This window comes from Erpetoichthys calabaricus, chromosome 8 (assembly GCF_900747795.2).
Source record: "Erpetoichthys calabaricus chromosome 8, fErpCal1.3, whole genome shotgun sequence".
In the NCBI taxonomy this organism is placed as follows: Eukaryota; Metazoa; Chordata; class Cladistia; order Polypteriformes; family Polypteridae; genus Erpetoichthys; species Erpetoichthys calabaricus.
Genome location: NC_041401.2, coordinates 33141828 through 33166608, shown reverse-complemented (window position 1 = coordinate 33166608; position 24781 = coordinate 33141828). Strand labels below are relative to the sequence as shown.

The window sequence follows — 24781 nt, the reverse complement described above, 5'->3', positions numbered from 1 at the left end:
TCATATAGACGTGTTAATGCAAGCTGTTCCATTTTTTGCCCAATAAGCCTACAGGACATAAAACATTCCCACCTATGGGAATAAAAATGTCTGTAGCAGATTTATGATGCTTACTTATGTCCATAATTTTTTTCAGTAACACAACTTGAAGAAGAAAAAAAAACCAGAAACGCCACCACTCAGATGAACTGTCATTTATGGAGTCAGGCTTCAGGCTTCAGGCTGGTGTTTTACAAATCACCGTACATTAAATGATTACTGAGTCAGTGATACAGACCGGAAAAAAACAGAAGGTTATCCATTAATATCAACAGAATTGAATTACTAGACTTTTTGTGTATTTCAAAGTATAAGTGCAGGATTATCCTGGACTAGTATTCTAGTCAGCGGTAAATTCACTTGGTCCACACAGGCCAATCCTGGCAACAGCTTTTCCTTATGGTCAAATAAAAGAACTGGGTAAGGTGAATTTTGGCATCTTCCAAAATATCATCACAATATCGGACAATGTTTATATCACAAGGTTAATATTTATTCCACTAATTGCAGTTTTGCTAAAATCCGTTATTAGCTAAAAGAGCAGAAACTTTAAATTAGTGGGGATTGATATGAAAGGCAAATAGGAAAGGCATTAGGGCTGAGCGATTAAATCATAAAATGTCATATCTGAGTACATCCTTAATTATACTGGTATTGGCATAATGAATGATACTAATTTGGAAGAAAATAGTAAGGAACAGATTATTATTCAACACGAATAATTTACATCAAACAAACATTTGCTCTGTTTATTTGAAAACTGACACATCAATAATCACCACACATACATACAATAGATAAATATGATAAATCTTGACTAATGAACAAAGTGAGTTCTCCGTGCTCAAAAGGCTAACGTGTAGCAAGGTCAACATATTCAGAGTCTCCAAGGATTATTAAAGAGCTTAAAGTGCAGTGTCCAGCTTGGATTGTATCAGTTTGAAAAGGCTAACGTATTTCTGGAATTATTCCCATCTTCAGAGCCAAGAGATCGAATTGGCCACTAAGGAAAAAAGCAGTAAACAACCAATACGTGTTGAACCACACACAGATACACAAATGAGACAGAATATACAAGTGTGCTTTGTTAAAATAATATTGTGTGTGTGTCTGTATAATATATATACAGTAATCCCTCCTCCATCGCGGGGGTTGCGTTCCAGAGCCACCCGCGAAATAAGAAAATCCGCGAAGTAGAAACCATATGTTTATATGGTTATTTTTATATTGTCATGCTTGGGTCACAGATTTGCACAGAAACACAGGAGGTTGTAGAGAGACAGGAACGTTATTCAAACACTGCAAACAAACATTTGTCTCTTTTTCAAAAGTTTAAACTGTGCTCCATGACAAGACAGAGATGACAGTTCCGTCTCACAATTAAAAGAATGCAAACATATCTTCCTCTTCAAAGGAAACAGAGAGGAAAGCAAACAAATCAATAGGGCTGTTTGTTTTTAAGTATGCGAAGCACCGCGGTACAAAGCTGTTGAAGGCGGCAGCTCACACCCCCTCCGTCAGGAGCAGGGAGAGAGAGAGAGACAGAGAAAAACAAAGTCAAAAATCAATACGTGCCCTTTGAGCTTTTAAGTATGCGAAGCACCGTGCAGCATGTCCTTCACAAAGCAGCTGCACACAGAAGGTAGCAACGTGAAGATAATCTTTCAGCATTTTTAGACAAGCGTCCGTATCGTCTAGGTGTGTGCGAACAGCCCCCCTGCTCACACCCCCTACGTCAGGATCAGAGAAAGTCAGCGCAAGAGAGAGAGAGAAAAGTAAGCTGGGTAGCTTCTCGGCCATCTGCCAATAGCGTCCCTTGTATGAAATCAACTGGGCAAACCAACTGAGGAAGCATGTACCAGAAATTAAAAGACCCATTGTCCTCAGAAATCCGTGAACCAGCAAAAAATCCGCGATATATATTTAAATATGCTTACATATAAAATCCGCGATAGAGTGAAGCCGCAAAAGGCGAAGCGCGATATAGCGAGGGATCACTATATATATATATATATATATATATATATATATATATATATATATATACTGTATATAATAATTTACTTTTAATGATAACCCATTGCAATTGCAAGACTTGTATATTTGAATGACAGTCATTGGTTGTTTGCTGCTTTTATCCTTAGTGGTTTACTTCGGTCTCTTGGCCCTGAAGGCCCGTTGGCTTTCTGAAGCAGATACTCATCCAAGCTGGACAATCCACTTTGAGCTCTTGAATATTCCTTGCAGATTCGTTGAATAAGTGGACCTTGGTTTATGTTGGTCATTCGAGCTCAGAGAGTCCTAGTGTGTTCATCAGTAATTAATTTATCGTATCTGTGTATATATTTGTGGTGATCATTGATTTGTCAGTTTTTAAATAAATAGAACAAGTGTTCATTTCATCTAGATTATTTGTGCCGAATGATAACCTGTTCCTTACTCTTTTTTGAAAGGTTCTTTATCAGGGTATATGTTTTGTTAATGGGTGTTTATTCTTGGTCTGATATAAATTTAGTTTGTTATGTAAAGAATCCCCTCAAAAGCAAGGCAACCTCCTATGGAAAAAAATAAAAACTGCAAAAGCATGGATGGGGTGTTTATACAACTGTAATTAGCTACACTAAAGGCCAGACACTTACAATATATCCAAAATAGTCTACAGTCGTTCTGAGCTGATATCATGCTGTAGAAAAAACACCACAGTCCACAGTGTCAGATTAGATTTGTATCATTTTTGACATGAGGGTACTGTTCTATTCTATTTTAGCCCAGTCGCTGTCCATTGTATGATTCTTTGGAGAGCTCATACCTGGAAGGAGATGGCCCTTGGCAGGATGTTTTGCGTACACAAATAACTCTCTTGACTGCAGTTAATCTAACAGGACTGTGAGAGGAGACCCATACAACCAATGGACAGCTGGGAACTGAGCTGAGCCCCACATTGTGCAGAGGAGCAGCCATGCGACAGCATGTATTGTAACACCACTGATCACTTCTAATGAATTCATCAGGAATTCACTGTTTTATGGAGACGCCATAGAAAAAGGTGGTTAGACTGAAGAGGCTGAAATAGATTAATGATCTGATGGGATCAAAACCAAAAACCAAAAGCTGCATTCAAATCCAATATAATCCCCTTTCTAACCTTCAGACTGGATAAAACAAAACTCTTGTGTGACTGTTGGCCTCTACCCATGAACCCATCTGTAAGGTTTTGGTTCTAGACGCTGAAGCACATGGTTGACAGTTCAGTCATCACCACTGGCAAACTGTGCAGGGTTTCGATAGCCAGTGCTGTCAGGACTGCTGTTTGAAACACCGATACAAGCGTACAGTATGATTTCTAAGTCATTTTAGATACCAAAAAAGCTCCTTTAAATGTAAACAAAACACGAGGTAAAGTATACATACTAATCTACTGTGAAATTAAAGCACTAAAATAAAAGAAAACAAAGGACACAAAAACAGGATGTGTGTAATTTCTCCAAAAATGTCAAAAAATTTCAAAGTAGAAGGCAAATGTTTAAGGGCTCAAACAGTGCAACAAGATGGAAGTGGCTACTAAAGCACTGATTTTTAATAAATTGCTATGCTTAGATTTTTCTTTTATGTACCTTATATAGCTTTGGTAATTCAGATAAAAATGAACCTATAGCAAGAAGTAATTTAGCCCACTCAATCAATCTTGCTTCTAAGGAAATGCTTGGCTTTTGGTTTTCTTGTTAACCATTTTAATTAGATAGAGAATCGTGCGTTTAATTGCCCTTTTTAATGGATGCACTCTTTGTGATTGCTGTATATCAAGTTATAAATGGCAAATACTTTTTAGAAGCAAAGATTTTGTTCACATTTTTAAAGCAATGCTGTTTCTGATTGCTGCACATAGGGGATTTGTACTAGGGTTTGCTAATTATTAATTGTAACAAAATTCTTAATTAGTAAGACAGTTTAAACAAAGACAAAATTAAAATGAACAGACACAGGCAGTGGGCTTCTGACTCTGCAGGTCTGAGTGAAGAAAGAAAGTGATTGATTAGTCAAGGTTTGCAATTACATGCAATAATTAAGCTCTCATTAAAACAGATAGGTGGATAAATAAGCCAGCAATTGCAAGACTTGGTGGTCCAGGACCCATTTTTCTAAACACAATCGACATGCGTTATAAATGCTTGCAATAAGCGCGTAACCCAAGGCTTTGACCAGATGGCGCCGATGAAGACACAGCCACCCTTGTACAGAAACTCCTTCAGGCTTTGTCTGTGATCATTATGGTCTTGTTGATAAATTTATTATCCAGAATGTTCACAATATTTAGTTCATCTCAGACTAACAGTTCTGTATGCTTCTTCCTTCTGTTATCAAACCTGCTTAATCCAGTTCACCCTCACAGAGGTCAGGCTAGAACCTGAACCTAGAAACTTAGAGCTGTGAAGAAGAAGCAGTGTCAGTGTCACCAAGACACCCCTGTATGTTCCTGTTTTATGATATCTTAAATCTGTAAATGAACAGCAGCACAGATCCAGAACAGAATATGAAAGTGCATAGGTAGGAAGGTAGGTAGATAGATAGATAGATAGATAGATACTTTATTAATCCCCAAGGGGAAATTCACATACTCCAGCAGCAGCATACTGATAAAAAACAATATTAAAGAGTGATAAAAATGCAGGTATAACAGACAGTAACTTTGTATAATGTTAACGTTTACCCCCCCAGGTGGAATTAAAGAGTCGCATAGTGTAGGGGAGGAACGATCTCCTCAGTCTGTCAGTGGAGCAGGACAGTGACAGCAGTCTGTTGCTGAAGCTGCTCCTCTGTCTGGAGATGATACTGTTGAGTGTGAGCATAAGGTGTGCAGTGGTTAGTGCCTTTGATTTCTGTTGAGTCTGTACTGTTCTCTCTGTACCCACCATTTTAGCAGCACTCAATTTCCTCCCACCTTGAAAAAACATGTGTACGTTAGGTTAAGTGTTGACTTTGTTGTATGTTAGCATCATTACAACGTGCTTGATAAAGGACTAACGCTGTGAGATTCAGAACGCTGCACTGCAGTATAGGGGCCAGTAGAAATGAAATAATAAAGGGAAAATAATTATGGAGTCTAAGTAAAGCTTGGCAATGTTCTGACATCCAGTAAGAATATAAAACCGTGATCTTCATGTACGTACAAGGTGACAGACATTACAGTTGGCTCGGGTACAGGAGAGGAGTAGAGTTTGTGAAAAGTCCAAATGTAGAAACTTCAGTTTTAAAGTATGAGAAGGAGAAGGTCAGTTGTTAACCTCAGTGTTAACATTAGGAAGCCACTAAGGTGAACTTAGCGAGAAAGGATTCAACAGCACAGATGTAGAAAGCTGAAAGTGCATCCTACCTTGTGGTGGCAGGTAAGGATGCACTTAGAAGACCATTGTGCTGCCCTTTTAACTGTTCTGTAATTCATGCTGTTCCAAGAGGGCAGGTTTACCAGATAAGTGAGTCTTTACAATGACTTTGTCTCTAAAACGTGATGATTTTATTCTCTTAATAATAAAGATTGATAACAAAAAAGATACTAATATTTACAAAATTGTAACCCACCAAAGTTTTGAACAAGGTAACATGACTCACAGAGTGTTGTAGCAGACAGTAAGTGAATGACAGTCTCTGCGGCTCTCATTGTGCCTTAAATTGATTGCTTCATCTGACTCGGTGGTTTCCTTTAGCTTCCCTTCATCTAGACGGGCATCTTGCCTGTTCAGAGTGCATACATTTTGATAGGCAGCTTGAATCTTTTCCTTAGAGGTTTCTGACTGGGTCTGTGGTGAAGCTGTTTGAGGCATATTGATGTGGATTGGCCTCTGGAAAATAACATTGTGCATAAGTGCGAACAAGGTAGTGTGATTTTATTATCCCTAAAAAATATCCAAAGGTCCTTATTGTACTTCTGTTTGGTTTTAAATACTATTACTATAAATACTATATGCAATTCCTTGGGCTGGATAGATGGGCTCAGGCATAAAGTAGATACACACTAATCATTTTTCTGAGTGACACAATTGTTCCTCAACCCCACTATACCTGACAGCCTTGGGAAATTAATATTCATTTTATATTATAATTTTACTTTTAACAATAATCCATCTGATTTCATACCTTCTTTTTTCTTATTATGAACCAGCTGTTGATGGAGTGTCACTCTGTTTCAGGACACAAATACAACTCATCCATGGATGCACCTACAGTAAGGCAATGTAGAATTGAAAACTGACCTGACAAAAGCTTTATATATAATACAAGCCTAAAACAATGATATGATTTCAGTTTTCCCTAAAATTTGTAACTAGAAATCGTATGCGGTCTACTAGTGCAATAAAACAACTGGCATGCACAAATATGACATTCTGCTAATATGAGTGACACAATGAAAGAATTTATGTAAACAAAAGTGAAAACATAGAAATTAAAAAGTAACCTTTTCACTTTTTGTTTTTTTGCTAATACAGCAGATGTGAACTTGTGTAGAACTTTACAGCATACATAATATTCTCAAACCCATTTAATTCAGTTCAGGTCACAGAGCCAGAGCCCATGCATTTCTCAGTCATACTGCCAGATATTTCTTCAAAAAAGGTTTCATGTTGCTAATATTCATCTTCTCATTTGAGATATGATTAGTGAAACGTTCACGGTACCTAACGTTACGGATACTGACCACTGCATTTCATAGGCATTCTTAGCAGATGAGGTGGACAAAAGTGATACAATTTTTTTAACCATGCCCAACACAAAATCCTTGTTTTCAGTTATTGAATTTAAGGCAAATCTGTCAATGACTTATGGATTTTGCTTTAATTCCTATGTAATCCACCAAAAAGCTGTTTTTCCACTGCTGTTGATGAAGAGCATTCACCCAGCAGGTCAGTGCTGGCAATCTAAGCTGCTGTCAAGCTGATGGACTTAAACAAACAAAAAAACAAAAATCATACATATATGGAAATCGTCCTTTAGTAATATTATAGGTATACTACTGTAGAGAAACAGAAAATGGCTGTTATATTTGTAATGCAAGGATCTTTCTGTTTATTTAATTGTAGTTTGAAATATATGCACAACAATTACAAAGAATGAGATGCAGAACAAACATGAATTCAATCAATACTACTTCTAATACCCCTCGTCTATCCAATTTAAATTAAAAAGTGTGACGATAAAGCTAAATACACAGTAGTCCCAATTCTCCAAATATATGCTAAAATATCAAAAAGCTTTAAACAGACCCAGTGTATTTATTTTTGTATATAATTAATGAACTCTTGCTGAATTTTGATAACATTTTATTATATAGCACATTTTCATACAAAAAAAAGTATAAAGTGCTTTACAAAAAGTAAAAGAGAAGAAGACAGAAAAATAGAGTACATACAAGTAAAAACTGGAGGAATTAAATATAATGTACATTACTGTTAATTGCAGGCAGTTTTCAAGTGTCAGATAATTAGAACTGGTAAAGCCAGTGTCCAATTTAATATAATTTGCTATGGTCAGGGAGGAGAGAAGCCAACAGGATGCTGGAGAAAATGAACCACGTTGGGGTTCCAAGGTCAAAATACTCCCAGTCACTCCTGGGCATCCGACAGTATAAAAATATCATAAAAGTCCTCCTTATTGTTATCATATGTTCCTTTTTCCCCAGAGACTGTGAGAGTAGAATAAGATTCTACCAAATGAGTAGTAAGAGACACTTTTTTTATCCTTTGATATCATAATATATTTTTATGGCATAGTGTTGTCCCATTATTTTAAATTATGAGCAGGTTCTGTGTTTTTGACAACTCTGTCAGGAATTTCATGTGGTTTTTCATACTTTCAGTTTTTATATATTATATATATGTGTGTGTGTATATATATATATATATATATATATATATTATACACACACACATACATAGTTTATAAGAGTGGCTAAAACTATAATTCAAGACTATTTTTTATAAAGGTTATATAATGTCTTAAATTATTTACACACATATTCTACATACTGTACATTAGAGCTTTAACCCTATAAACAGAATAGTATAATGTCAAGCAAAAAATGCTTACAATCTGTTCAAACAAATTAGTAACCAATTTGAATAAATTACATCACTTATTGAATTGATTTTTTATTTTATTCTTATTTAAGTAACAATTTCTTTTTCCTGGTATGCAATTGATTGAAGTGGAACTGAAAGAGTATAACCAGCCAATAGTGTCAGTCTATTCTATGCTGTTTAGTGCCATTATTGACAAGATTTTAAACTTGCCTTTTCTTCTATTAACGTTTCCACCACTACTACTAAAATAAGAGTCAGGGAAAAAAATAAAAATAATCTGTTGGAACTAGTAATGTTATTCATTCAAATGAGTTATGTAATTCATTCAAACTATTTTTTTTTTTTGCTTGACAACTACATGGCTCCAGAGAATAGTATGTTAGTGGTAAGTCGATAAAGATCAGTGTAATGTATATAGAAAGCTAAATACAAAATGAAAGAATCAACTGCCACTCCCACTCACCAATGCACAGTTACTGTGATTAGAAAGGCACTGACCATACCCTTCTTTACCAAAAAATGTAAAATGTCTCTGCCACTATAATGCCCTATTCCTTGCTGGCTTGTAAGATCAAAGAATAACTATGTAAAATATTGATTTTAATTATTGAAGATCCTCCCTGGTTCAGAGTAGCCTTGTTTCTAAAAATTTGTAAAATAGTGTCATTTAAAGGTTATATTTATTTAACTGTAGTAATACCTGTTTTATGCATATGCAACATATGGAAAGATTTTTCATGAAAGCAAATTCTGTTTTTATTCTCTTACATAGCTAAGATACTGTAGTATAGATATGTTGTCTGCCAGTTCCCAATGTGATTCTTTTGGATGGAGTTTCCCTTATTCTGGCAAGTCTTATGAACTTGCACGTTGGCATAGTTCATAGTGTGTACAATGATACTCGCCGTGTAACATTTGATCGCTCGGTCACTGAAGTCACAATGGATCTTTAAAAGAGTTTGCCTAGAAATGTTGCCCTGAAAATTGAAGAAAAAAGACGAAAACAGATTTTAACAAGAGAATTCAGCAGATGCAAACAAAATGTTAACTTGGCATACAAACAATAGTCTACTGCATGTGTTATGAAATGCTTGACATGATGAGCAGATATGCAACTAGGTGAGTACTGATTGTTTTGGATACAGATTGTTATCTTGTGAGAAAAACATAAGAGTGCTGCTGCTGTGATTCCATTGAAATTGTCTCCATTATGTTCCATAGTAACTAACACTTCTCAGAGTGGATAGTCCCTTCCAAAAACGTCAAGTATATCAGAAAAATATGAAAATGACATTGTATATTGGCAAACACAGAAGCCATTAGTGTCGAGTTTTTTTAAAACTTTCTTCTGCTGGTGCTGCAGTTTTCTGACCAACGCCTATGACATTTAAGTTTTAGAACGAGAAGTCTGAATTTTCTTGAATTTAAGTGAAAACTTGGTATCCATTTGGCTTTATGTATGTAAGTTTCTGTAATCAAATTTGGAATTGTTGTCTTGTTTATCCCTCTTTGTTTACATTCATATTTAGTGCTTTCTTTAAACTAAGATAGTAAGTATGTATTCAGATGTACAGCTTTACAGTTAATATCATTATTTTTTTTATTAGGCAGATGTCTTCACCCAAGCCGGCTTATTAAAATGAACATGTATAAAATAATTACAATTATTGTTTAGCAATATAAGGTATAGCATGAGTTTTAGTTTTTTGTTGTTGGTTTTTTTTTTTTGTAATAATGCCTTTTATTGCAGCTTTAGCAGTACTACGCTGTAGTTTTACTGTATGTTTCATTTAAAGCACAGCTTGGTTGCTTTATTTGATCAAAAACTGAGGCATGAGAGACCTTCCAGTCTTCAACTTCAGATCACACTGCTGACCTTTAAAAACTACTGAATAAACTCTAACAGATGCACACATACAGGAACTGTTTCAGCGCTGAAGCCTCAGCTACCTGAAAAATGCACATGTCAGTGACGATGTATTACATATATTAACCTGTGTACAGCTTAGAGACTCCAAGATGCAAATCATTAATCATCATCTTTATTTCCAATCACTGTAAATAAGTAAGAGTGAGCTGTGGTATTAAGCAGATGTGATCCATTGGTTACTAACGGCAGTTAATTTTCTATATGGATTTTTTTTATGTTGTAAAGACCAATAGAAAATCCATCTAAAGCTATTTCCTAAAATGACCTGCAAAGTGCTGCCAAGTCAATCTAACATTCACTTACATTGACGATGGCTCTTAACAGAGCAAATTAAATATCGCTCAAAGGCCTTCTGTCTGAAGTGCTTCTCTCATAGCAATGTCAGCATAGCTTGAACAATTACACAACAACATGCATACAGCTTTTTATATTTTAACATCCATTGCAGTAGTTTTCTCCTCCAAGTGACCTCACGGGTGTCCTACTTCCTGTCGTATATGTTAGAACTGGTATGTCGTGCAGATCCTAGAGCTTCACGTTCCTACTATCACTTCATTTGATCCGGTATAGAACTATAGAGGAATATTTCAGACAAAATTAAATAAACAGATACTCAAATAAATGTATTGCGAAATGTGACAATAAATAAATGAACATTTGTGAGTATAATCAAACAAGTCATGAAATATGTTTTTGCTTATTTCTTTGTGTATCTAATTATTCCTTCATTTATTTATTTCAGTGACTCTGCATGCAACATGAAATACTGTTGTTTTCACCCATCAAATATGAGAGGGTGGGCTCTAGCAAGTATTGTGTTGTGATTGGTGAATAGTCAGTAGCAGGAACGCTTACATCCACAATTTCATACATGCCTATGAGCCACAGGATTCCAAAGTTGTGGCTGACATGACTATAAGAAAACATTCACCAGAATTACAGCGCAAAGCAACTACTTTAATTAAACAAGCCCTGAATTTATCCTCTTCTCAGGAGTCTGCGTCTAATGTGTAGTGTCTGCATATAAATGTAGCATTTGATATCCAAAGATTAATGTGCACTCTACCAAAGATTCACCAATCAAAAACATAGCACTCGCCCGCCATCTCAACTTTGACGTGTGACATTTTGAATTTCAAGCCATATTTCATGTTGCATATGGTGCAGGGTTAGTTTTTTTGACAAATACTATGTCAAAAAGTAAGCAATAACTATGAACAACTCTGTTCAACATGATGTGGTCTGCCAACCAATAAATGGCATGAATGCAGTGGTCAGTTTAAAGAAGGTGTATGCGTGCTACTCATTGGATAACGTTAGTTTGGGCACACGTGAGGAATCATCACATCTGCACATCAGTCAGAATCTCACTCCACTCTGCTTGTCAGTTAACATGACTCTTGGCGAAAAAAACGATTAGACATATGGAATCATTTTAATTACACTGGTGAAAATAAAACCCATTGTAAGCCACAAGGAATGAAAATCAAGGGATAGAACACCACAAACCTTAAGAGGCATCTTAGAAGAACACCAACCTGATATTCATACCAAAGTATGTAACATTATCTAGGTGGTTAACTATCTAGTGGCTTGCCCAGTGCTACCACTGTTACCTACTAAACAAGTGTTGAGCAGAAAATCAAGAAGGAGGAGCTCTCCCAAACCATCACTGATGAGACAGGCACAGACGTCGAGCCTGCAGAAGGTGCCACTGTAGAGAAAACTTTTTGCTTTAGACCTCTTGGCTATGCCAGTTTCCAATGCTTTTGTAGGGTGAGTCTCTAATGTCACAGGGGTCCTCACTTGTGGCAAGCATAGCAAAGCAAGGGTCACATTGGAAAATCAGGTGCTTTCCTTAAAATGAACAAAAACTCATGGAACTGCTGCTGTGCTGTCACTGAGGGTGTTTTTTTTTTGTGTGTAAGAAGAAGAAAAGCTTTTACTGCCGTCGTTTTTACAGCTTGAAAGATGCACTTTTTACACTATCCATCCATCCATTTTCCAACCCGCTGAATCTGAACACAGGGTAACGGGGGTCTGCTGGAGCCAATCCCAGCCAACACAGGGCACAAGGCAGGAACCAATCCCGGGCAGGGTGCCAACCCACCGCAGACTTTTTAGACTAATAATGGTTAAATCAAATTCACTGCAAGGTTCAACTTTTTATTTTTTTATTTTTTTTTGAAAAAGGTTAAATATTTGCTGCTTTGTCCAGCCTTTTTGGGTACAGTCTTACAGCATATTAAAACCTATAGCAGCATAATTAAGGGACCAAGATCTTTCAGAGTAAAATCCTTTTCTACCACTACTTTTCATTTTTCCTTCACCTATCACAGCATGTGGTTTGGCTTATTAGTACACGTTAGTATAGCTGTTTGTAAGTGCAGCATATTCTGTGCATATTCATATATTAAACAAGATATTTATCTGATTTTGACTAATTTACTTTTTGTTGACGAAAATAAATTTATTTTTTGTCAACTAAAACTTGCAATTATTAAATGTGACCAAAACTAAAATGCAATCAAGTAGTCAATAAACTAAAAACTAAAATCAAATGTTACTGTCAAAATTAACACTGGTGTGGTGCCACTGAAAAAAACAGATAAAGAGATAAGCAACAAAAAACATTTAATGATGAATTTAGGCTCGTGTATGATTAATTTTATTTATGTCACTTCACTGTGCGTTCATTTGCGTTATTTAATTTAGCCCAAAATATTCCTTCATATATAACTTCTCCAGGGTTGTTTTGCAGCTCTGTTTAAATACAACTGTGTTTAACCTAGCTAATATTTATATTTTCAAGATGTTAGATTCTATTCAGTTAAAGTACTTGCCTTTTACAATTTAAGGACCCTGTACACTTTTATAAAAAATAAAAATTCATAACAAATTCCATATTATAAAACCAAAATGACATACAGTAAAACTGTATATAATATAAACAGAGAGAGAGATGATAATGCTACCTGACGAAAGAAGAGAGGAACCACACCGCCAGTTCAGAGATTCCTGAGAAAATTGACCACTAGAGCTCATTATCCTCAGTAAAAAGAATACAAGGTTTATTTGGATGGCCAGTCTCCACCTGGACACTCTAAAAACCAGCATCCATCATTTCAATACAATATAACAGCTGGCTCTAGTGCTGATAATGTCTCCCATCCACTGTAAGGTCCAGCTTAAGATCTGGTGGGATCATCTGATCAAACAGGTGGCGACACCAAGTGCCACCTCAGAAAATGTGAGCAGCCAGTCACTTAAGTTTTCACTCATCATTAATAGGCAATTTGAGCAGCTCCAACAGAAGCATGCCATTCTGAAATAACTGGCTCTTCACTTTAAATGGTGAATTTGAGGTCTTATATTGTCAAGTCGATCAGAATTTGGCAGACGTATAACTGAAGACACTGCCTACAGTAGTTTTATTATCTTGGAAGCATTAAAGGAACCTGCATCTTGTGATTGCGGTTTAATTAGACCCTACACATAATTTAACTCTAGAAGCCTGACATCCTAATAACCTCATTTACTGACTGCTGTTATTGGATTTAGCCTGCTGGCGTACTTCTGTTGTAATGTTTTCTGCTGCATTAGATGTGTCAGTGTTACTTGTACATGCAATGCAATGACGTAATTCTGATCCTGTTTATCTCTCATAATACTCTGAAGGAATACAATAGAAATGGTTATATCTGTGGTTTTGTGTTTTTAGGCTGCCCCCGTGTTTTTAATCTGGCTGCTATCATTTTCAAGGTTCTTTGTATTAAGCAATTTGATAAATTATGGTATATGTATAAAAAGTATTTGGCAGGAAATTTGGTTAAGGGTGACAAAAGATTTAGAAAGACAGTAAGAACTACTTATGAACAAATACGTTTTTCGAGCTACATCCTTTGTATGTAAATGTGCTATAGAAATAAATGTTGTTTCCAGATTAATCACTTGCACAAATTCAGTGATTTCCAAAGACATGAACATTACTACAGTTAAGGCACAGTTGTATCATCCTTTGCACACCTAAATAAATTTGGAATGGGCAGGAAGGTCACTTGTTAATTTTTATCTCCATTTTCTATCCAGTATTATCACTGTGTGGTATGATAAGACAAGAACACAAAGACAAAAGGCCATGCAGAGAGTTTCCACATTTGCACAATAAAAAGGGATCTGTATTGACACCGGTTGATCTACAAAATTTGCCAAAGCATTTTTCACAGTGAATATGCTGCGTTCACTGGTGACCTTATGTGCCAAATATTTTCCTTTGCCGTTTTTACAAGGTTCCCTCAAACTCAAGTCACAAACCGTTCCCACCTCTGTGGTTGTGTAGCAAACAGCAGCACAACATCGATGCCTATGCTAGCAGATTTAAAAACTGACTACTTACTGTCCTGTAACAGGGAGGCTGTCAACTATCATGTTTGTTAGTTTAGTTTATTGACTTGCATATTGTACAATTTTGTTTATTGTTTTTTATTTGGCTTTTCTGTATTGTGTTAATTGGTACATTGCACATTTGTATTTATTTGTATTTAATTGTAATTTGACCAAATAAGAATTCAATTGTACTGGTTACATGTAGAAAATGAAGCTTAAACTTGAACTGTATTACTAAACAAACTGTTTTTTTTCCAGAACTGCGGTAAATGTAGAAATATGGAAGCAATTGGTATACCATACTTAATAAATGATATAAAACATTCTATATAAAATTTAGCTGATTGATTTGAATTTACTGTGTAGTGAACTACTTATAGAAATGCATATTATGGAACATCATTGGAGGACAACATATTTCTTTTACAGGACATGCTTGCACCAAAATTTTGGACCTAGTAGTTTCTCAGTCAAGTTATTTGCAGTTTGCAAAGTGTAGTGTACATTATCACCGCATTAATACGTCTTCGATATAATACAAGTTTCTAGGGAACATTCATGTATGCCACAATTGTGAAAACATAACAAAAAATACTTACACTTAACAATAAATTCAGAAATGTAATTCAGCATTTATTTTCTTAGGTACACTTGGGTATACAGTACTTAAAACCTTATACAAACTGTAAAGCTAGCTTTGCTTTTAATTATGTGCGTTTAACCAAGAGTTTAAGATAAAGGTATGGAGAAAGTAAGCAGGCAGAGAACAAAGAAGTGCTGACAAGCCGGCAATTTACTTCAATATTAACCTTGTACTGGCAGGGACAACCATGGAGAGGGGAGCAGATACAGGTGAACGAAGACCAGCATTAAAGGGGCAAGTGAGAAAGGTGAACATTTCAGAGGACAGTGTGGGCCAAGTAGGGCAGAACTTTAGAAAAGTGATCCACTGTATCTGTTCTTTTGAACCAACAATTAAACAAATTAAAGGGAATACAAATATATTTTAACAATGCGTTGAATTCTGGGATGCAGATAAACATGCAAATAAGAGAACTCTGGGAGAAATACGCAGTTATACAGCAAATGTTAGGAAGAAGCGTCACCTGTTCTGTTTAAGCTCAGATAAGCTAAAAAGACTTTATATGCTTGTAACAAAAAGTAAAAGGGGGGCTTTTAGGAAATTTGTTATTTAACTTGTACCTCATAAATTGGCTTAAAGTAACTTCAGGTTGACAGAAGAGTAAAACGAAGGGTAAATTTTCAATATACCGATTTTTTGGCTAATGTCAGTAAAACTAGTCATCAAACCACAGTATAAAACAACGCAACTATTGGCATGACACATATATTCAGCAGTGGAGAGGGAAAGACGCGAGACAAATGGAATGACACAGGTTTTTAATATAAGAACATTGTGCCTGCTATGAAAAGGTAAGTTACAAAGACGAACTGAAAACAACATGCTGTCCAAGGAGGAAAGTGCAGTGCCAGCCACAAAATGAAAGTTCAGCCGAGCCAATCCAAGTTCATTATGGTGCATTTTTTTAAGGAACACCTTAGTTGGATTACAAAAAAATATACTCCTTAAATTACACAGACATCTCACTCCTTGATTATACTGAGGCAAAGCTTGCCATTTCAGACACAGATTTAAATCGTTCAGGTTATCTTTTCTTCTACTGTTGACTTCCAGTGTTTAATGCCTGGTTTCTCTGCAAACGCACATACTGTAGGTAATGATTACATTAAATTTTGAATATTTCCTCACTGAAACTTTCCTTGTTTATTGATATCATCTGCCCCTATTGTGCTTTTCCATGTGATTCCTAACTTGTTTATGTCTTTCAAAGGTAGCGATCCACCCTTGTTGGAGTGTGTCTTTTATGTTAATTTAGGTGTGAGCCATGCTCGTTGTTGGGCATCCCTTTTGGGGGTAACAAAGTAGCCAGCTGCTAAGCCTTTGAAACTACAGCTGACATCTTCTATTGCTTTGTTTGATTTGTGCTGCCCTTTCAGGGGAATTGCCCAGGAATAGCAAACCCTCAGCCACTGTAAAGGTATTCTTGCTTGCTCTGTTTTGAAGCTAAGTTCACTAGCCTTGGCCATATTACTTGAATTCATATGTGGTCTTCAGATATGAGTGATGAGTTGATGTCATGGGATGTGTATATAAGTCAGGGTTGCTAATGTAGGCATTTCCAGTATTAACTTGCCCACTGATAGTAAAAGAAACTTAAGAGGTTAAAATGCCTTTTGTGGACAGTTTTATACCACAATCACGTGCCAAGTTGGAAGAGATGAGATGTCTTGGCTACTAGATTTTCTTGTTATATTTGTTTTCTGCTTTTTAGGTAAACATTTACATCTTCTCTTTTGAATCTCCTTCTTTTTGACTGCATTTTGATTGCTCTTATTTTATTTGGAGTCTTTCACAGTGGAAACAACTTGAAAGGTTAATAAATGTTGAGCAAAAGCAGTTGTTAGGCTAGTAGTATTTCAATTCAGTAGAATTTCAGAAAATATTCAGAATTCCAGACCAGGTTCTCACTTTTGACTTCTTTGTGCTTTAAAAAAGGAAAACCCATAAAGTACTTTTTCATCCAAAGGATGTTATATGGAGTCACTATATGGATGTGAATCATGTGCAGTCCTTCTTAAGTGAGGGGTGTGTGTGCAGCAGATGTAGATGAACAAAAACACTGGTCGTGGAAAGTAAAAGAAACAAGTACAGTATTTGTATTTTTTTCCTTTTAGTATAATTTATATCTATGAAAGGGATTCAATTTCAGTGAACAGTTTATACTGGAACACCAGGCAGTTAGAAAAGCTGTGTCAGTGTATCTGCAGAAAGAAAAATAGGTAAAGGTTACATTTTTGGTTAAAATATGCCCCTAATCAGTCTCAATTTTTAGTGCTCTACAAAGAGAATAGCTGAAATCAGCCATTTCAGTCTTGTAGCTGTTTAAAAGAAATTGCCCTTTCACAATGTGATTCTTGAAAGTTAATTTTTTTCCGCTTCCAGTGTTTATTTTTGCATGTTCAAAATCAGGTTACATTTATGCATTCCAGTGTTAATTCTGAATAACCAATTAAAGAGATTGTCCTACTGCACCACGTCATTGGAAGCAGATGTTCTGTCTTCTGTGCAGAGACAGTGTTGTAAGATGCATCTCTAAAAGGGTTTTTGCTTTAGGAAGGAGTTGATAGCGGAGGCAACTTTTTTTTTGCATGAACATCTATTGCATTCTTTGTAAGAGGAATATTTGTGGCCATTATTTATAAAATAAAAAATATAAAATATTTCCCACATATTCAGTGAGTATTCTCTCATTCCACAATGTTAATATTAAATGTATTACTTTGTTTTACCTGTTTCACTTGTTTATTGCCACAAAATAATTCTTATTTACCACATCATCATTAAATACAGCATTATTATAAAAGGAGTACTATATCCAATTTTTTTTTTCTTTCATGGAGAACAAAGATGATAAAATTCTAAATAGTTTGAAAAACAGCAAGCAGTATCAAAATAGCCATGAAACTTTTTGAAATTACTTGTCTAATCCAAATGTCAGGTATTCAGATGTACGTATGCTCACAACATCCCAAACACACACATTTTGGCTAAAATAATGTTAAACTACTTCCAGAATATCCTCTCATGCACAACAGGGAAGTGACAGATAAAAGAAGTAAACATTTTCAACCAAATAAAGAAGTAAATTGAATACTTAGAATTAGTTTTGCTTATATTAGTAGTGCTGAAAGAAAGAAATTAAGTAGTTCTCCTGAAAAGTAGTGTTCCTGATGGAAATCAAGTAGTCTTTTCATGGCAGTGAATAAACACTTTCCAGCACACACTTTTGATAAGAGAGAAATTGCACTGATTAGCAGAAAGGTGCAAATGCAACTCCAGTCCATAATGCAGCAGATTAACTTTAGACGAGTAGGTCTTGCATTCACTTAAAAATCAACTAGAAGAGCACTTAAAAGGTATGTGAAAACAGCGCATTCTGGAAACCTGCCTTGTTTGTTTTGTTTTTTTATGAAGACTAAATATACAAGAGCAAGAAATTGTAGACGTTCATACTGCAAACAAAGTGTTGACAAAAATTTCTCCACCTCTTTCCGTAAATCTTTATAAGCACAAAACTATGAACTACATGTAGTGAACTGTAATAATTATGCTGGTGTCTTCATTTAATCTTTATTTATCTTTCTTTATTCTTTAAGATGCAGAAACATAAAGCAAAGAGAGATTCGCCATCTCATATTGCATTTGCTCTTTTTTTTTTTTTTTTCCCCAGGAGTTCTCTGGAACCTATCCTCTTGCGATGCAGTTAAAATGACAATCATTCGAGATGCCTTAAGTACTCTGACAAACACTGTGATAATTCCCCATTCTGGATGGAACAGCTCGTCCTTTGATGATGATCACAAATTAAAGTTCCACAGTTCCCTTGTGCTTCGCAACACTAGCGGCTGTTTGAGGTAACTTCTGCAGGCAGTAAACGGTAGTCAAGCTGCTCATCTAAATTGCCATTTTTAATGGCCGTTTCCTTTCCTGATAGTGCCACCTACTGGAAGACTGTGCCATACATGTTATCATTCAAAAAAATACTGTCTTCACTTTATACACTTTAGGATCACAATGTTTTGTTTTGTTATTTGTTGTTGATGACTTACTATGAATTGTTCTCCTTGGAAAAATATTTTGAGAAACTGTGCTCACTACTGATTTTATTCATTCATGGAATGATGAAATTGCGTTTGCATTCTACCAGGAATCTCAGCTCAGCTGGTGAGGAGGCTCGTAAACAAATGCGGACTTGTGAAGGACTGGTGGATTCTCTGCTTTATGTCATTCAGACTTGCGTGAACTCATCAGACTATGATAGCAAGGTAGGTCATTTCTGAATTCACAAAGCCAACCAAAACCCTCACGTATGTGAGACAGAGGCTGTGGTTTGATTTTACTTTTTTATATATACAATTAGATTTTTCAGAACGGTGAATGAGCTTGCTTACTATGAATTGTGTACAGTTTTATTATTTTCTATTCCATTAATTGAGTCAGAGATGTAGTTTAATATTTTGTTAGTTAAATTACTTTTTAGTATGTTAAACGTTTTTATTATGACTTCAAAACTAATGCATTTCAATAAATTTCACAACAATATCAACTTTTGCATCATGCATCAGTACTGGCTGGTTTGTAATGCTTGTAATGAAAACATTTTTTCCTTCTTTACATTTTAAGATTGTGGAAAACTGCATTTGTACACTTAGAAACTTATCCTACCGTCTGGAATTAGAAATGCCTCAAGCTCGACTGCTAAGAACTACTGAACTTGATGGTTTACTTGGCAATGAGTCTCCAAGCAAGGATGGTGATTCCAGCTGCTGGGGAAAGAAGAAGAAAAACAAGAAGAAATCAGACCAAGATGACCAGGTTTGCTAAGTACTTTATATTCTATTAGAAAGTAACATATAAGAATGTGCATTAGAAATTGATTTATACTTAAGCACAAGTCCTAGCCCAGTTAAAACTGCCAAATTTTACTCTTTGTAAATAGACTATCTTAGTGTTGCAAATGTTCTTCCCAGTTTAGTTTTATAACCATTCAACACAGGGTACATGGATATTCAGAATTTTCTATCAGGGTTACTTACTTGCTTGTTAGTCTAAACTTTATGCAATGCAAAACTAATTAAACTAATAAATAGGATTTAATCTATGTTTTTATAAAGTGTATTCCAAGTATTATGGATGCTTTTCTTTTCTGTGTTTAAGAGGTAAAGACATTGATTTGACTTTTATTTTTGACCGCAGCATATGGTGTTGCTCAGGTTATAGCCCTTATAATATATTATAATATAATTACAGGCAGTCCCCGGGTTACGTACGAGAGAGGGACTGTAGGTTTGTACTTAAGTTGAATTTGTATGCAAGTTGGAACAGGTACATTACTTTAATAAATGTTACTGTTGACCGACTGTAACCAACTGCTCTGCCAGTGAATGATGGAGTTTCACCTCTTTCTGACCTTTTTATTATTTCTACTTTATTGTCAATGGCGATGGTTTTTCACTTCTTTACTGTAGCACCAGCACTTGCATCAGATTTGGGTTTCAGAGACATTCTTGAAGGGTGAAGACAAAAGGTTAAGATGAGCTCTTCTGCACAGCACTGTACATGCTATCACAGCAGATTAGGCACCAGTCGTCAACACGTCTGATGTATAGGGTGGTCCAGATCTAATTATGCAATGTTCATTATGCTATAACTTATTCAGTTTATTACATAGAAAATCACCCGAAAAGTCCCAGACCATCGAGAAGTGTGCGAACTGATGACACGAACTGGAATCGTCCCCGCATAAATCAAAGTCATCCAGACGATCTGGATCTGCAGAATTAGATCTGGACCACCATGTACTGACGAGACAACTTCCTGCTATGTGCGTAACAGTACACGCAGGCTTGCTATTGAGAATGAATGGGGGCAGCAAGGGGCAGTTCATCACCAGCCCACATCACAGTCACCTCCACTACAGTGTGCTGCCTGCAGTGTCCGTTGCACCACCGCCCCCATTCAACACGCAGCCATCCGAGGCACACTACAATGCTACCCCCTGCCTGCCCGTTCACCCTCAATGGCCTCCATTCAACCACAACAGGGTTACCACTTGCAGCGGTGGCCGGGCAGTGAAACTGCTTGCCGCCGGGAGCTGCCCGACGGACACTACACTGCGCAAGCAGCGAAATCAACCCCCTCCAGCCTCCGTTCAGCCACTGCTTGCAGCGTCCCTGGGCCAAAGATGATGGAGCGGCAGTTACTGAGGCGCAGCGTCGCAGCTGCGGCCCCATTCGTATGTTGTAGGTTGGGTGTCCGTAACCTGGGGACTACCTGTATAATAATTATATATTATATATATAATAATGCAAAATGTGTGTTTAGCTTGATAGTTTCTTATGTAACATTTGTACTTGTTTGATTTGTACACTGTACTGATTGCACTAGTATGTTAAAATTTAGGTTGAAAAGAGTGTCCTTATTGTACTGTATGCAGGGATTTGCACTATATGGTCTTATTGTGATCGCCCATAAATTGGCACCATTTGTTTTTAGGCTATTTTTGAGCTATGAGTATCAATAAGTAAGCTGATTATTAGAGATTGCTTCTTTAAGGTTCTTAAAATAGTACCTTATACTGTATATATATATATCATCAGTTTTCAAAGTTTGGGGCCATAGTCATTCTTTTAAACTATTGCCATAGAATAAGTTGCACCCACATTAAATCAGTATCTTGTAGTTTTGGTGAGGGTACATTAAAAAGTGATATTGATTTAGAAGGACACAAAAATGTGTACTGTAGTCTATAATCCCAATGGCAAGCCTGCTTTTAAGCAAATTATAGCAAAGCTGACAAAACTGGATTGTTAATAATAATTGATCTTTTCTAATGTAATTTTATGTAAAAATTAATTTATAATTACAATTTGTTTTTAGTGGGATGGTGTTGGTCCGATTCCTGGTTTTTCTAAACCTCCAAAAGGCATTGAAATGTTGTGGCATCCATCTGTAGTCAAGCCATATCTCACACTCTTGGCAGAAAGCTCTAACCCAGCCACTTTGGAGGGTTCGGCAGGCTCTTTGCAGAACCTGTCTGCCGGCAACTGGAAGGTAGGGGGATCACAAATTATTTACTGCTTAACTACTCACTGACTGTAGGCAATGTAAGGATTTGGAATGTCCCAAAGATAAGTCTTAATCGAAAAGTGACACTAATGCATACACGTTGGTGATTTTTATCTATCTATTAAACATTAGCCGTAATATTTCACTTTAAAAGTAAAGATACGTTAATGTCTCTGTTTTACTAAGAAAACAAAATTAAATAGCTATGACATCATATTGAAATTCCTGAATCATTCGATTATTTCAGTACTTTTCATAAAATATTAATTTGCTTTGTGTGCATTGTAGTTTGTGTTTATTTAAAATTTGTAATATAACTCTATTAGCTAAGATACATACATGTATTTACTGTACACACACAGTGGGTGATCAATATTTTTTAAACTGATCCTGAAAGAGGTATTATACAGTGCTGACTTTGTAAGTAAGCAAAGATGAGCTCCTTTGTACAATAATATGCGAATTTCAAGTTTCTAACATTTGTGGTTTACAGAATATGCTTCATCAATTTGAACCAAATCGAACGAATACTGAAAACTGCAAAATCAAGTTAATCATAATGGTGTTGAATTTCTTAAGATAAAGTTTATTATGATTTTAGAGATTCATTTACACATAATTAACATGTAACAGAGCAAGTCCCTTTTGCATGCCACAGTAAAAAGATGAGCTGCAGAATAACATCTTGGCAGGACATCTTTCAAACATAAGTCAAACTTTGGATGGGGCCTTTAACATGGAAGAAAGAAGAAAATGCTGCCACTGTAGAGTGAAGGTGCTTGAGGTAGTAGACACTATAACGACTAGTTACAGGCCATTTGAATCCACTCTTCTTAAACAATTAAACATCAGCAAGGTTTCTGTCCACTACGTTCCCACAATGTTGACTCCTGAAATGAAGCTTTTGTTCTAAGGAGAAATAACAGATAATGAATAGCACTGTTTGTCAAAATTCACAAAAGTATTTTTTTGCAGCACATATGCTGTTTTCGCAGGTGACCTTGTTCACCAAATATAGTGGCGTGCAAAAGTATTCAATCCCCTTGAAAGTCATCCTAATTTTCTGAATGACAAAAGATTTGTACACATTTGTCCATTCAGTATTTTTAATATGAACTCTTATGCTGTCGTTTGTATACTAAGTAGTTGTAGTCTGATTGGTATTATGTCTCTCTCTAAAACTAATTGAATTTAACAATAACTTTAATTTAAAAACATTTTTTCCATTTACATGCTCTGAATATATTACACATGTCTGTTTCCTTTGTCAGCCTAATTTCTATAATATAGCTCAAAAGGTTGTGATAAAACTGGTACAAGAAATTTTAATTATAGAAATTCAAATTTTAACTGTAAATATAGACACAGTAAAAGGTAAAAATTAAAACATAATGGCTGGCATGTACTCAAAAGAGTACTTCACACATTCTTAAATCTAAAGAGTACATTTAAACACTCAATTCTGTTTGTTCTTCCCAACCATGTAAGTTTGCTGCATACATCCGTGCTGCTGTTAGAAAAGAAAAAGGACTTCCAATTCTAGTGGAGCTCTTGAGGATGGACAATGACCGTGTAGTCTGTTCTGTAGCAACAGCCTTAAGAAACATGGCACTTGATGTACGGAACAAAGAACTGATTGGTAAGTTTGCAGTTTAACCTTGGAATTTATATCTACTAATATGTTTTCCAAGGCGTATATGGAAACAAACACATATTTTAGATTAAAGCATCCTTCTAAAGGTTAACTGTTTTTCAAAGCATTTATCAAGTTGACAATTAACATGTTGTTTTTGCACTTGAGGAGGTACACTTCCCCTAGAGGAAATTCTGATTTTGCCGATTTCCTGCAAATTTGTCTAGTGGCACTAGAAATGGCAATATGTGGCAGAAAGTGAGAAGAAGGTCAATTTGTCCTGATGTTGCTTGAACTGTGCTGATGTCTAAATGTTTAAATTAGCACTAAACAGACTGCATCTAGATTTGAAATTGAACCACAAATTAAGGATGAAAGAATTACTGAACCTTTAAATAAAGCTAAAAAAGAAACCTGTTGTTCCTTTCCTTGAGATATATCTGTGCCTGTACTGTAGGTGCAGATTGAATATGTAACGTCTAGAGTTTAAGCATCAGGAAGCATCAAGAGGGAGTCTAGCATTTACAACTCTTGGGCGTTCCTTACCTACCGTAGAGGAGCAGAATGTACACATATTGCTATCTTTTTTTATTTTTTACCAAAGCCTTACCAAATTAACATTTTAGAAGCTAGCAGAATTTCTGATGATTGCTTTTTGATGATAAGACAAACAAATGATTATTACTGGAATGTGCTTCTGTGTTCATTTTTAACTGTTTTTATTTTGAACAGGATATTTTTTTTTACCCATAGACATATATTAAGATGATGCCCAGTATACCGAACATAATAAGATTAACGGAATAAGTAAAGTTGTTGCCAGTGGTTAGGTTCAAATATGTTCTTCAACAGAAACACAGGACACAACTGATAACAGACTAAAATTTGTAATATTAAAATATTATTTAAAGAATTACATACTGTATGTATCAGATTAGGTGTTGATTATAATTTGGATGTTGACAGGAATCTCTGTATTGTTTTCCAAAGAACACTATAATGTAAGTGAC

The 24781-nt window shown here is 35.8% G+C and overlaps 1 protein-coding gene across 2 annotated transcripts in view; it reads left to right on the top strand.

Moving 5' to 3' along the window:
• pkp4 (plakophilin 4) overlaps positions 1 to 24781 on the top strand; it is a 320626-nt gene that overhangs the window by 284152 nt on the left and 11693 nt on the right. For both annotated transcript variants that reach the window (XM_028806438.2, XM_028806436.2), the window contains exons 13-17: positions 18741 to 18924; positions 19218 to 19335; positions 19694 to 19885; positions 21950 to 22123; positions 23627 to 23777. In XM_028806438.2, the coding sequence (XP_028662271.1) occupies positions 18741 to 18924; positions 19218 to 19335; positions 19694 to 19885; positions 21950 to 22123; positions 23627 to 23777 (819 nt within the window). The remainder of the gene's footprint in view (positions 1 to 18740; positions 18925 to 19217; positions 19336 to 19693; positions 19886 to 21949; positions 22124 to 23626; positions 23778 to 24781) is intronic.